Genomic DNA, 15,373 nt, shown 5'->3' with positions numbered 1-15,373 from the left:
GGTTGCCATGGAAGCCATACATTGCTGAGCTGCGTCTGTTAAGGAATGCTGAAATTCCCTGACATGATCAAAATCCTTTGATACTCTAAAACAGGGTCTCCAACCCTGACAACTTTAAGACTTGTGGACTTCAACTCCCAGAATCCCTCAACCAGCAAAGCTGGCTGAGGAATTCTGGGAGTTGAAGTCCACAAGTCTTAAAGTTGCCAAGGTTGGAGACCCCTGTTCTAAAAAGTTTCTTAAACATGACATAATGTATAGATAACCAGAATGAGCTGTCTTTTTTGTATTTGAGCATCGACAAATAAATGACAGCTTTAAGTTTTAGCAGTACAGTTCACATAGCCTTACGGTTGGGTTTTTAGTGAATGGGTGGCACGTATTCAAACTTTTCCATTCTCATTCTAAGTTTCAAATCTTCTCAAGGAGCTCTTTTCAGCACTGAATTGCTATTACAGTAATAGTACATAAACCAGATTTGGAATTAGGGTACCAATGATTTTCCTGCTGCATAAATATAAATCTATCTCCTTTTAAATTTAAACTAGTTGCTTGAAATGCCTGGTCCAACAAAGGACAAACAGTTGTTTCCTCTCTGATTTCAAATAGTAAATGTTTTCCTGGGGATGACAAAATGCAAATTGCACTGAACTAGCCCCAGGACTGTCAGCCCCAGATGGAAGAATTCGTTCCATCCTCCTGGGGCTGATGATCCCTTAAATGGATTATTTTCATTAATTCTCCCACATACTTTGAAGACAGTCTTCTGTTCTCTCTTAATTACTCAAGAGCTCTGTAGTAACATGGGGAAAATAATGCAAGGGTCTGCAAAGAGAAAAGGAGAGGTGGGGAGAGGGAGGGAGGGAGGGAGAGAAGGAGGATCTAATTCATTACCACTTTGTTCGACATAGTTGTATTTTCCCTGCGGCATGATAACTTCTAATAATCATTCCTGAGAGCTGCATCCTTACTGGGTTAATGTATTTGCAACCAGATATAGAGCAGCAAATAGAAAATTGGTGTGAGAAGGGGGAATACTGGACCAGGGATGAAATGCTACTGGTTCAGACCGGTTTGGCTGAACCAATAGCGGTGGCAGCACGTGGTTCAGAGAACCGGTAGCGGCGGCAGCATGAAGCTCCACCCTTCCATGAAGCGCAAAGCTCTGTTCACCCTCCCGGACATCGTTACTTATAGTAGTACGTAGTAATCTGTTTTTGACCTTCTGAGCATGTGCAGAGGGTCCAAGCACGCACATCCAAGTGTGCACTTCCGAACCGGTAGGGAAGGTAAGTAGTTGGGGTCCAGACCCCTCAACCATAAAGCATGTGGGAGTATAGCAGCTGATCAAATATCTTAGCTAGTCTAGTCTATTTGCCAGAGGGATAGTTTCTATTTTTGAATACTTGTTCCTATTCTGCCCTTATATTTTGATAGGTTGAGACATTGTTATTGTGATTTGCCAGCATTGCCATTTTTCCTATTTCCATTCCTGCCCCAGATGCATCCCCAGAAATAAAATCTCTTAGCAGATGCATATGTAGATAAAACTATGTGCTTGAAGACCAAGTTGTTGTGCAGTAGACAGCCTGCCTTTCTACAAACCTACACCTACTGAGAATATTTTGAACTAGAAGTAACAACTATTTTTAGTATATCTTTCCCAAAGAAATTGTGATGGGGTTTTTTAAATAATAAGAGGACAGAGTGCTGTGCAATAATTGCTTATAATATCTGACTGGGAAGAACTTTCAAAGATATCTGAAAAATAGGAGTGCTGAAATCCAGGTTGGACTTCAAGCTGGGTAGAAGTCTATGGCTTCTTTCAGCAGAATGAACAAGAGGACCTCTAAGTGTTCAAGGCTGCCTTTTCATCTGCAAAAACTAATACACATGCTTCTCTGAATAAAAAGGTTCATGGAACAGAAGTCAATTGAAACAGATCCTAAACAACTACTGAATCGTACTATTAAAAAGTGAAGCATTTGGCTGAGAGAAGGCTCCTTATAAATCGGTATTTTTGTCTATAAATATTAAAAGAGTATGACAAGTTTGTCATCAAATTAAATGGGGAAAGAAAGACTGCATCTTAAAATCCTTAAAGGATAGGAAAATAAAAAAGTAATAAAATTTGGGATGCCAAGAGAGAATATGGACCTTTAAAACATGCTTTTTTAAAAGAAAAGTTTATAACTCTAGGATATGACCAGAACATTTCAATATGCAAACACTTCCACAAGGTAGTTAGATGAATCTCATAAACTCTACTGCTCTCAACTTTTACAGATTTTGAACTGATCGTTTTGATTTTGGCAGATTGTTGACAGAAACAGATTCCTGAGAGTTTCCTCTACTAAAGGCAATCATATACTAAGAAGTGTGTTAGAAGCATGATAATTTTTCAAGTATTTATTATCAAAATAACCAAATTATCACATTTTCCTACTATCTTATCTGTAGCTTAACATGTGTCAATTCTGCAGCGGAGAGTGAACAACAATATATAACATGTACCCTTTTCATTAGTTCCCAGTTCACTTTGTTGATGATAGAGGGCTTCTGTAATGGCCAACCGCGGCACGTGCACTTCCGAACTGGTAGGGAACATAAGTAGATTTCACCACTGGGCTTTGCTTGTTTGTATGACCCAATTTCTGGGTCACAAGGCTCGGTGCCTGTCCATGGATGAGGGGTTGGGGACCCCTGATTTTGAACATTTGTGCTAATTATATCACGGCATATCACTTGCTTGTATTTGTAATAATGATAACATTATCTATATAAAGATATTCAAGTCCCATTGGTCTGTTTCATGGTAACTTTGCAATATATGAAGAATGTGGCTAATAATATTTTGGGATTTCCAAACACCGACTGATAAAGTCTTGGCTCATAACCACACCAGATGGGGTTGAAAAGAAAAAAGTATGGATAATTGATGTGGCAAAACCAGGAGATAACAGAAGATAAGGAATTGGAAAAGATCATAAAATATCATGATTTGAAAATCAGATTGAAAGGTTATGGCATAAATCAGCCATCATGATCCCAGGGGCTATCAAAATGCTGGGTGCATACCAAAAAATCTTGAATGGCACTTAGAAAATCTGTCCATTGAAAAACTTTTCATTTATTATTTACAAAAGATCACATTGCTTCCACACATATACTATGTTGATAAATCACAACATCTGAGCTTGGGAAGAACTTATGTATATGAAGGCCAGCACTAGCTAAAGAACTGACAGCTGTGATTTCACACAACACATACACACACACACACGTATACATATATAAAATAGCAATAGCACGACAAAGTAGCAACAAGATCTGAAAATAGGGTTAGAATGACTGGGGCAAAAGAAAGCAAATGTAATCGCAATAGTAATAGGTGCCTGGTATGCAATCCCTAAAAATCTGGAGCACCACCTGAACACATAAGCATTGATAAAATCACCATCTATCAATTGCAAAATGCAGTTTTACTTGGAACTGCTTACACCCTGCAACAATGCCTTTAGTATTACTACTGCAACATCTGTTTATCCTAGACCTTCAGGAAGGACTCACTAGGTGAGCAAAAATGCCAAATCCAGTCCAAACATTTGGCTGATTTTACAGCCAACCATGATAATAATATGCTCCATAAAGTTCCAATTCACAATCTCCATGGATTTTTTTATTCATATTTTATTATTACCATGCTATTTTACCCATTCTCATCAAAGCTGCCCCATCTCTCTTTTAAACTAGTGGGTGTCTAAATGGGAAATAGTATAGCTGTCGATGTGATTTTGTGAGTGTGGCATAGAAGCTAAGTCCAAAATCTTGATTTCAGAAATGCCTGCTACTGAATCATAATTTTTCAACAATAAGATTGGAATTCTGTTTTAGATTCTTCTAAAAGGCACCCAACATTCCTTTTGACATTCATCCAGAGGTGGCCTTTCTTTCCCTAGTTTCTGTTACAAGAGCTGGACTGTTATGTTCAGGCTCCATTTTCTGGAAAAGGAAGTGGGCCTGACAAACAGGATTTTGATAGGTTGCACCCAATATAAGATTTGGGCAGTGGGGTTCACACGGCTTCTTGGCAGGTCATTTTTGGCTCTCAGAAATATGAAATGATTTAGTAATAGAGACAAAAATATTCCCAAAAATTGTAGGAATGGGGTTTCTCGATCATTTAGAGACGCAAGTTCTGCAAAGGCAGGCTAGATGCAATTTGGAGTGCTTTTCCTCTCAATAGGCCTCCCAATAGTTTCTTCAAATGACCTAGTTCTCCAGGATGGAGTGATGATCTATTATCCAGCTGTGAAATACAGGGAGGGGGCCAGCTGCGTAAGAGCTGTGATCACAGGTACTGTTCGTTTTAAACCACAACTGCTGTAATATGAGGGTGTGGAGACATTTGCTAGAGTAGATTCAAAGTGCTACTCAGCAAAGGGAGTGATAAAAGGGTCTTTCTAATTAAAATGCCTTTGTGTGCTTTTCCCTTTCCTCCTAATGTTTCTCTATCATCATCCCATCAGCCTGTTCTTATCAGATTGTAATACTGTTATATTATTTCATATTAATGTGCAAAGTAGCCATTTATGCCAATCTCAGCTCTCTGTAAAGAGGGTAAGAGATAGATAAGTACATGGTGCATGTAGTTAATGGTGGGTTATGAGCATGACGGTAGATTATGAGAGTACCAATGAACAGCCAAGAAAACCAACACATTATTGAATAAATCAACCCAGAGTTCTCACTTGAAGCACAAATGACCAAGCTCAATTTATCCTACTTCAAACACATTATGTAAGGACCTAGCTCTCTGGAGAAGGCTATAATGCACAGGTATCAAACTCGTGGGATCATGTTGCCATCAAGTGACGTATCGTGACGTTTTTTCCCTTTACGGAGCTGGAGTGGGCATGGCCTGTGTGTGACGCATCCAGCCCGCAGGATGGGTTGGGGTGAGTTGGGTTGGCCGCCAGGGTGACACCCCTGCTACAATGCTATGAAAGGTAGAAGGAGTGAGAAGACGACAATCTGCAGCAAGGTGGATGAAGTCACAGTTGCAATGAGCACACCACTGGAAGAGCTGAAAGACCAGGTGAGGGACAAATTGCCATGGAGAGAATCTGTCTATGTAGTTGCTTTGACACTGATACACACAAAATTGACACTGGCTTGATGGCACATAATTAATCAAATGAGCAAAAAAGAGCCTAAACTGTTCAGACCCAAAGGCCAATCCGCTCTGCCATTTTTTCCCCAATAGGGAACAACTGCTTGTAGAAAGCAAAAAGGAGAAGGAAAAGGAGAAGTAATAAAGATCAGGTTATGAGGTTCACAGCCATCTCCCAATACCTGATGTTTAAAAATATCCTACACAGGAATGCAGACCTTCCATTTAACTCTATGCTTCGTTAATTTACTTTATGATTCATATAATACATTAAGACATACTGAGTTTGGTTTCGATGTGTGAATTGAAATTATTCTGGTTCAATTAAATAATGGGTTAATAAACTATGAGTTAGTGTGCTATATGAACCCTTTTATAGGTAATGTAAGTCTTGAAGTGAATGTAAAATTAAGGTAGGGTTAGACTGAAATCCAAAATTAAAGGAAAAGAAAGTTAGAGAAGCTACACTCAAGATTTTAAAGGTCATTTAGAGAAACTATATTTTTTCTTCTGCAAAGTGTGTTCTTTCATACATTTAATATTTCCATATGTTTAATCATGCTTTCTACCAATCTAGTTGGGAACAGTGATTTGTTTGATAGATCTGTAATGTCCTGGATATAGTCCTGATTTACTTCTTATTGTAATTATTAATGTAATATTGGTTTGTCCTTCCTTCTTTAACATATGGTTATACTTTAACATATGGAAACCATCCAGTTTAATTTTCAGTAGATAATATGGAGCTAGAACTCTTTATTTGGCCAGATCTCTCTCCCTCACATATGCACGTGCGCAAGCATACGCGCACACACACATACACACACACACACACACACACTGTGTGCTAATGTTTTACTTCTGTTAATAAAATCCTATTCAGCAAGGTCTCTGAATCCAACCGTTGTTCAAAGTCTGCTACTATTCATGTAGTTGACAGCAAAAGTCCATTTGTACAACAACAGCAGCAGGAATGAAACTTCTGGCAAGATTTGCAGAATCAATACAACTCAAGGCTTCTTTCTGTGATGTCAACACTGTGGCTGATCCTATAATCTACATCATGGGTCTCAAACTCGATTGCATCACGTGACATTTTGTGATGTATCGTGATGTTTTGTGCCTTTGTGGAGCCGGTGTGAGCATGGCCTGCATGTGACGCGTCTGGCCCGCAGGCCGCCAGTTTGACAGGCCTTATCCACAGAGTAAAATGTGAAGAATCACCTGCATGTTTGTTGATCATACTTGGCATTATTTGGGGAAGTTGCGCTCTGATCTGGGTCGAACTGGGATTTTCTAGTAACTATTCCTTCCAAGTTCGATTTACTTTACTGTTGAAAAAGGTCCTAGTTATGGAAATATGTCTGGGAGCAGATATGAAGAAACGGGTTAAAAGAGAAGAAGCTTTTGGTTTTGATGTTTTAATACAATGGCAACTTTGAATAAAGAAATAAAAAATCAAGCACTACAAAACTGTCCTAAGTTTAGCCACTTTAGTAACCAAAAGAAAATGTCTATGGATATTATGTGCTTTCAAACATTTCGTATTTCACACTGTTACTAATGGCTGTGGGGTCAAAAGGCTTCTGTTTGATATGAAGAGATATGACATGAGAGCAGTGTTCCAATATCTCAGGGGCTGCCATGAAGAAGAGGGAGTCAAGCTATTCTCCAAAGCACCTGAAGGCAGGACATGAAGCAATGGATGGAAACTAATCAAGGAGAGAAGCAACCTAGAATTAAGGAAAAATTTCCTGACAGTTAGAACAATTAATCAGTGGAATGGCTTGCTTTCAGAGTTGTGGGTGCTCCATCATTGGAGGCTTTAAAGAAGAGATAGGACAACCATTTGTCTGAAATGTATAGGGTCTCCTGCTGTCTAGCAAAAGGTTGGACTAGAAGGCCTCCAAGGTTCCTCCCAACTCTGTTAATAATGTGGAAAGCTTTACAAGCTTTGCCTTTCTTGTAGAAAATTCACTAGCACCCTGTTGACATGTTTAAGTTTCTATCTGTATCTCAGTGCTTATTGCAATACACCCAATTAAAACACTAACACTAACACCCCATTACTACCATCTTTTATATATCACGAAGCAGTCTTCCACAGCCAGCTATCTGTATTAGACTTCAATAACAAGAATTCTTATGAATGATAGAAGTCCAACTTCAGCATATCTAGAAGGCACCGGCTTAGGAGAAGCTCATAGATAAATTACTGGTTCAAGCACTGCAGATATAAGCAGTATTCCTTTGAAAACAATTTGAATACAAAGGTAAGGTGATTTATACATGGATTACACTGATCAACAGCTCAATACATTTTTGGAAGCTATTATAATCTCTCTGTTGAGTTGGCTCCTATCCTTGGTGTTCTTCCTGCTTCAATGTAATTTGCTTCTATACTCAGTGTAGCCCAAAGACATTATTAAAATATTTGTAACAGGAGGTAATTACTAAATTTTCAGTTTGTGAAATATCATTCTATTTTTTTAAAAAAAAATATTGTAAACTTTATATGTGAGAATGAGGATGCATAACATTCTCTTCAGGATTCATCAGGAAAAGTTCAACAAAAACCCGTCTCTGATTTTCTAAAGAAAGGTTGGCAGGCAAATTCTTGTTACTGAATTTATTCCAAAGTATTTATGCTGCTGAAGAAAATCAAGAGCCAAAATCCATTCTTTGAAATTAGTGTTCATCCCCCATCTCTCCTGACTGCTAGAACACAAGGATTTGTTCTAGCAGTCAAAGCACAAACTGCATTGGATTTAATTAAACAAGTAATTCCTAAACTAGTTTAGCCATCTAAAGCCCATTAGAAAGGCAGTTAGACATAGCTAAAGTCAAGAGCTCTCATGAATACAATGCAAGTAGAAAAATTACAGTTAAAACTTTTCAGTTTTTTAAATTCATTACATCTTCTCTCAAGCTATTAGCAATATGTTCTAGAGATGATTGTTTAAAGACAGATATTTTTCTTTAACTATCCAACAATTATTTAAAAGTTACTTGATGAGACAACAATTTTTCACATATTTTCATTATCTGACTGCAGAGTTTAAACAAATAATTGCAAACTATGTGGTCACTGAAGAGTAGAATAAAGTTTGGAATTTACCTCAGAGCAATTAACCTTATGTCTTCTTCCAAAACATTACTTTGTTAAGATTATCTGGTCTGAAATATACTTAATATTCTTGTGAAAGAGACATGAAGAAAGGAAAACATGAAAATTGCTACACAGCTAAATACAGTAATACCTCGGTATTCGTAGTTAATTGGTTCATGGAGATGTGACGAGTACCAAAAACCAAACAAAATTTTTCCATACGGAATAATGTAGTCAGTCACAAGGCAGTTGACACCAACAAGTTATAGCTTGTGTGTTGAGTACCAGACAAACAAACGATGAATACTGGGATGAAATTTTCATGTCAAAATGCATTGAGTACCAAATTCGATCAGTTTCAAAGTAGTGGAATACCAAGGTACCACTGTAGTTGTTTTGCCCAGTACCACATCAACATATTGGATCAACACCTTCTCTGCTAAAGGCAATCTTTTTTAAAACAAAACAAAACTCTTATCCAGAAACAATTTCTGCCTTCCTCTGTTTGCCCTCCTTCCCTCAAGGTTTCTTCTCTGTTCAGCACAGCAACACTATCTATTTGCCCAGATGATGTTTTGGAGATGGAATTCCTGCCTTTTAGGTATTACAGATTTAATAGCAAACTTTCATTGATAATTGGTTTCAGACTTGTCTCTCTTTCTCTCCCCCCACCCCTATTCATTACATAGTTGAACTTGGATTGTTAATCATCCACTATATATTGCTTTTTTCATATTTATCTTCAGATATCATATGTACATATCCACATAATATACAGCCAGTGTGGAACAGCATATTATTCTGAAATGGCTAACTGCAAAAACCTACTCTTATGATTGATAAAATGGTTGTGAGAAGCATACATATTTTAATTCCTTGGGATTTTATCCTTCAGCTATTGTTGACTCTTATTTTGAACAACTGTATTTGGAATTGGGATTAGCTAAACTTCTCTGTTTGAACAAAGATAAGGTTTATTATTCACAGTAGCATTTCAGCCTTCAGACCACTGCAAAATCTTATCCTGTTTTCTTCTCACAACAAGCCTGTGAGATAAACCTAATGATAAAACAAATTGTGGTTCAAATTGTGGCTGAGCAAGAAGTTGAATGAAAGGCCAAAATATTGATCTTATTTTGTCATATTGCTCCTACACCCCCCTCCCACCTCCGAACCAGAATATTCTTTTGAATACTTTATACTTTCTTCAGGACTGAAATCTGGTTAGCAACTGTTTTTTTGTTGGCACCAAGAACCAGAGATAGCATGGCTAACTTTCAAAATTATTTTTAGTGTGTTTGCATGCATGTGTTTGTGTGTGAGGTAAAAGGTAAAGATACCATTGAGCTGCTTGACTCCTATGGATGTGTTTGTGTGTGAGGGAAGATTTATTTTTTAAAATGTCTAATTTATATTTCAGAAATCTAAACGAAGGGCAGCTTATTCAGATTCAGTTTTTCGTCTTTCCCTCCCACCTTTCCCTGCTTATCCGTCATGCTTAGATCTGGTGAGCAAAATCCAAACAGCATTTATCTTTCCAGGCTACTCTGGAGCCCTGCTTGAAAATTAATTTCAGCATGGCTTGCAGGCTGTAAGAAACAGGGTAATCTCTGGTGTTTTTCTATGTACTGGCTTCTTTGCTTCTCCTGGAGTGATTCTATCATTTCCCCTCCTGCCTGCCCTTGACATCCTTCACTGAGTAATGACTTTGCAGTCACTGTGTACATGCACAGAATGAATTCAGGGCCAGTTCTTCATAACTGTGCACTGTAATCTATCCATATATTCTATTGTGTTGGCTTGGCTTGGCAGACAAATCATGTCACTGATGCCACAGACGTTTGCCAGGTTATTTTTTTTTAATCAAGATATTTTTTAGCTGCTGGAATGGATACATATTCCAATCCAAATATTCTTTATATCAGTTTTCAGGTGAGAGTGGATGGGGTGGGGAGATAAGTAGAAGCCAGATTAAGGTACAAAGTGTTGTTCAAGAGAAGTCAAAAGAGAAGGAATAAAAACCAAAGCCAATTAGGGGTTTGAATACAGATATTCATCTCTGCATTAGTCCCAGTGAGGTTTTGTTTTACTGATGCACAAATAGCTCAGTTTGTCCAATGTATCTACACGTGATCAGAATTGAATTGGGCCATATATGGGCAAAGCCTAATACACATCACAAACAAATAAATAAATTTCTTCTGAGCTATAATTGGCACTTTCCAGAACAAACTAGGTGCATGTACTTGGTGAAATAACTTTGCTCTTCTTCCCCTTCTCCAAATGAGCTTATATTTCACACCAAGGCAGCAAAATTGAATGGCAATAGTGGTACAGGCAGAATATTGGCATGAATATTTGCATATGTAAAGGGTTGACACACACGTGTTACCCCAGTCATTTGCAGAAAAAATGTTTGTGTATGTATATGTGTTTGTGTGTGTGTGTTTGTGTTAATGCAAGAGACTTCTGTGAGGGCAAAAATAATTCAGAAAAGCAAAGAGATTTCTGATCCCCTGCGGACATTTTTCTTGACATCTGCTTTCCCATACCAAGGGAAAACAGAAAAGTCTGAAAACAGAAAGACAGGTTTCCTACTTTTGTTGTGTTCTTCCCACTATTCATTTAGAATATAAATGTCTGTCTGTCTGAGGAATTATGGGAGTTTTAAGTCTACAAGTTTTAAAGTTGCTCAGGTTGGACAGCCCTGATTTAGAACCATCAGGCCATGTTAACAGAACAGCAAACTTCATCCTCTCTTATTGTTCAAGATACATAGCAAAGAAGTAATCTGAATAAATGCTTTGCTTATACCCATCTCCAGAGAGCATTTTGTTTAGTTTAGTTTTATTCATTTTCCTCTCTCTTTAACTTCAGCCTGTCATTCCATAAAGTGAAGCTGACCTGCCAGATCCATTTTGTATAATCAGTGTTGATCTTTGGTTCAGTGGAAACCAAATGTTTGACAGAAATATAGAAATCAGAAATCTGGTACTTTATGGATCAAAAGATCATCATGGGACAAAGTCATGTTCTATGAAATAAAAAAAAATAGATAACTGTACAAGTTATCTTTGTAATTTTTCTGTAATTATGAGGTATAACTCTGTAAGAAGGTTAATTTTGTTCCAGCTTCCTAAAATTGATATTTTATAAAGAAAGGTATCACATAACATCCTGGATCTTTATACTTTTGTTTTTTTGACTACTTCTACCTGGTAAATACATTGTCAGCTTCTCTCTCTCTCTCTCTCTCTCTCTCTCTCTCTCTCTCTCTCACACACACACACACACACACACACACACACACACACACACACACACACACACACACACACACACACACACACACACACACACACACACGTTTATGCAGTATACTAGCTAAGTACATCACCAAATAAAAATAAAACGATTATTATAAAAAGAATCATTTAGAAAATCAGAGGTTATTGAGGAACATAGAAGATAAATGGAAAAATGTACAGTTTTGTACATTCAAGTCAAGAATGGAACCATGATCTGAAATTTAGGGCCATACTGAGGGAAAAGTTATGCCCTTGCATGATCTTCATCATTCAGCATGGGGGAATTAAAATTAAAATCACTACAAAATTATCCTGATAGATGATTTACCCCAATTTTTTACTCAAGAATAAAATAAGGAAAGTTCCATTCAAATGGGGGGAAAAAGTCATTTGGTGTGAATTCAAGAGGTTCATTTGTAGGTCTATGGGCTGTTGCTTCCTTTTCTGAGTATTCTGATCAGCTGCTTAAAGTTTGAGGGATACCCTGGAATACATATGCCTTACCTTGCCTTGGTTAAGATTGCAAATCTTAGCACTATCACAAGGGATGTTCAATATGTTTTGTGGAATGAATACAAGAAGCGTTTTAAAAAAGGAATAGGTCTCCCCCTCCCCAAAGAACATGTTTTAAAATAATTACAAATGAAACGTCTTAGATTTAGGTTAACTTCCTCAGAAAGCAGAAGATCTGTAAGAAAATGTATTCTTCCAATCCCACCCACCCAGAAAGGATCTGAAAGCATATCTAAAGATGCGACTGACAATCCTGCTGTTGTCCCAATGGGACAATGCGATTTGCATTAAACAGCTTTCAAACAATTAGTTCTTGAAAATTTCTGAAAAACAAAACCAGTATAATTTTCCACAGAAAAACTGATGGGAAACTTGAAGAAAAACTGGGAAGATACCACCATAGTACATTTGTGGATGTCCTCATTGCTGCAAAATCTAAAACCTTCTCTACTCTCTAGTCAAATTGGATGTTCTTGGATTGCAAGGTATTTTTCCTCCTTCAGAACTCTGAGAAGTTGCTATAAACTGACCTAACAGTTTGTTGGAGAATATGCTTGTTAAAAATGAAAGAATCTTACTTCTTTTTCAATGCCAGTTTACATAGTCTCTAAGTCAAACTTTGTATAATAGCTGAAAGCTACGACTGGAGTTCCTAAGGTTTATTTAAACTTAAAAATGGGAATTGGGGGGTTGGATTAAATTGGAGCAATAACATTGGAAATGTGTTTTTCCTGTCCAAATCCCACTCCACCAAACCAAACCTAATTTATAGTTGGGAATAGTTTCAAGTCCAGATCAGTTCAGTGACTATTTCTTTCAAGCCTGGTTTTTATCTCTTTGCATAAGTCTTTTTACCCTGATAAGGAGGGAAAAAAAGGAGGGAAAACCCCCCTCCTTTTTCCAATGCAAAAAGAGCCCCTTCCACACATCTCCAGAAGAGTCTGCAGGAGTTAACATGAAACAAGGTCAGATTTTGAAATGATTCTCAAGGTAATTTTGACAGGGGCATGGCCATTGTACACAAGATTCTTCAAAGGGCTATTTGTAGTGTGTGGAGCCCAGTAAAATACCTAGGATCAGTAGGCTATAGAAAAATAAATTAGCCTGGAAAATTATCCTACTCATAGGCCATCTCAGTTTAAACTAGCTTTCTATTTCACTTATCTGGTGACATATAAATACACAGGTTACATTCACATATCACAATAATCCATGGTTTGAATCATGATTTTTTAAAGCAAGCCTTGCAACATGCGAAGTCAGAAATCATGGGTTTCAAGCCACAAAGACTGGGTTTATACTCCGAACTATGCCAAAGCGAAACAAGCCACATTATTGCTCAGTGCCATGTGTAAACTTAGTCACCTGGCTTCTTTCTTAAGATTCCTATTACCTTCCCCACCCACTGCCCTCTGGCAATTTTGCCAAGAGCTTTCCAGCAGAGTGAAGCATCCAATTATCTTTTATCTGTCACCGTTTGCCTCCCTTACACCAACCCCCTGGCTATTAACCTTCACGGCAGACTCAAGAGACAACTTCAGCTTCATATTTTACATTGATACAGCCACCCAGCTGAGGAGCAGATGGTGCCGACAAGCTTCAGCAGCCCTGTTTGGATTTATCTTGGCTCATAAGTTGCAGTGTTTCCAACCCAGGAGTATGATGTATATCTTTTTCTATCAGCAAAGAGCTAAGCCAAAACCATCCCTTCCTGCTAAATCCCCCAGTTGTACACAAAGAATGAGATGACCTTTCTGGCTGAAATATCAATTGCCACCAACTAAGCTAAAATACAGAGCGTATTTTCTCCTCTCTTTGCTACTCAAACTGTTGAAAATTGAAATGCAATGCAATAATTCCCAATCACAGCTAATCCGCTGAAGGAAACAGTTATAGCTTCCCACCCTGTCCCTTGAACCAAAATTTGGCTTCTTGTGGCCATTGTAAATACCTGATCAGAACGGAGACCCCAACATCCTCGCAGTTCACATAGACTCTGCTCCACGTCTCTTGAATCACCTTCCTTTCGGCATCTGACAGCTCTTCGCTTCTTTCCCATCTCTCAATCTCCATTTCTCCTTGGACTTTCTCCATGAAAAACAGCCAGCAAAATCTTCCAAGGAAGCCAAGAGAATAAAAAGATGTGTGAATCTGTTGCTCTGGTGGGTTTTGTCTCTCTCTCTCTCTCTCTCTCTCTCTCTGTGTGTGTGTGTGTGTGTGTGTGTGTGTCCAGCAAGAAGAGATAAGGTGCTCTGTTGGGTTGTGATGGGGTGGCTGATATAGCCCTTGCCTTCTTCCCTGGGTCTGGGTGGATTCCTATATAGACAGACCGAGATATGTAATAGAGGTAATTAGGGAGGGAGATGGTGTGTGATCAGATTTCAGATCTTCTAGAGCAGTCCATTGCTGTGGTTTCCTTCAGCTCAGCATGTATGTGTCTGCATGACTCGGAAGAGAAACTGGCAAAAAGTAGAATATTCAAAGGCACTGCAAGACCAGCCTCTTTACCAATGTGAGAATGTGAGCTCACTTTTCGCTCTCCTCCCCTCCCTCCTCCTCCTCCTCCTCCTGTGTGTGTGTGTGTGTGTATTTGTGGGTGAGTGAGTGAGAGGGAGAGAGGGGAAAAATGAGTGTCAAAAGCTCCTGCTTTGACTATTTTATGCCTTGTGTGTTTTCTCTGTTTTCTGCATCTGCAAATGGCTTGGAGAAAATGCAGCATCTGAAGTGAGCAGTTAAACTTATCCCAACAGCTGGCTTAGCTGAGATGATCTTTTTTTATGGCTTCCCACCCCCCAACATCTGCTTAGATCGTTTTTATCAACAGCAGCAAAAAAAAAATCCTTATCTCTCAGGTCCCCCCCCTTTTATTTTTGAGGGAGGGAGAACTGGGTGGAAAAAGACACTCTTGAATCAATGTTTATCTTTTGCACCATCTGAATTATATCTTTCCACTGAAGGAATGTTTCTAATTATACAAGGCTTGGTTGTGTTTCTTTTTTTTTTACTTCCTCCTTATCTGTGAATCAGATATTAGAGGAATAATCTGGTTGAAAGCACTTGTGAAAGAATCCTATTAGTTATAAACTCTCCTTTGGGTTTTTAGATTGGAGATAAGATACCTTTTTTCAGTCAAGAATGAAGGAATAGATTAGAAGCAAATATTGCTGCTTTGTGGGAATACTAGTAGATTTTTGGCTGGCTCAATGTGTTTGTTTGTTATTTTAACTTGGATTAAAAATACTGCCATTTAATTCATTTCTCTCTCTCTCT

At 38.2% G+C, this 15,373-nt stretch overlaps 1 protein-coding gene across 1 annotated transcript in view; it reads right to left on the bottom strand.

Moving 5' to 3' along the window:
• CYGB (cytoglobin) overlaps nt 1–15,373 on the bottom strand; it is an 85,508-nt gene that overhangs the window by 56,345 nt on the left and 13,790 nt on the right. Inside the window, exon 2 of the mRNA XM_058168932.1 lies at nt 14,055–14,216. Coding sequence (XP_058024915.1) covers nt 14,055–14,197 — 143 coding nt within the window. The 5' untranslated portion in view covers nt 14,198–14,216. The remainder of the gene's footprint in view (nt 1–14,054; nt 14,217–15,373) is intronic.

Source organism: Ahaetulla prasina, chromosome 2 (assembly GCF_028640845.1).
Source record: "Ahaetulla prasina isolate Xishuangbanna chromosome 2, ASM2864084v1, whole genome shotgun sequence".
Taxonomy (NCBI): domain Eukaryota; kingdom Metazoa; phylum Chordata; class Lepidosauria; order Squamata; family Colubridae; genus Ahaetulla; species Ahaetulla prasina.
The sequence above is the reverse complement of the archived record's forward strand: the minus strand, read 5'-3'. Positions and strand labels throughout refer to the sequence as shown.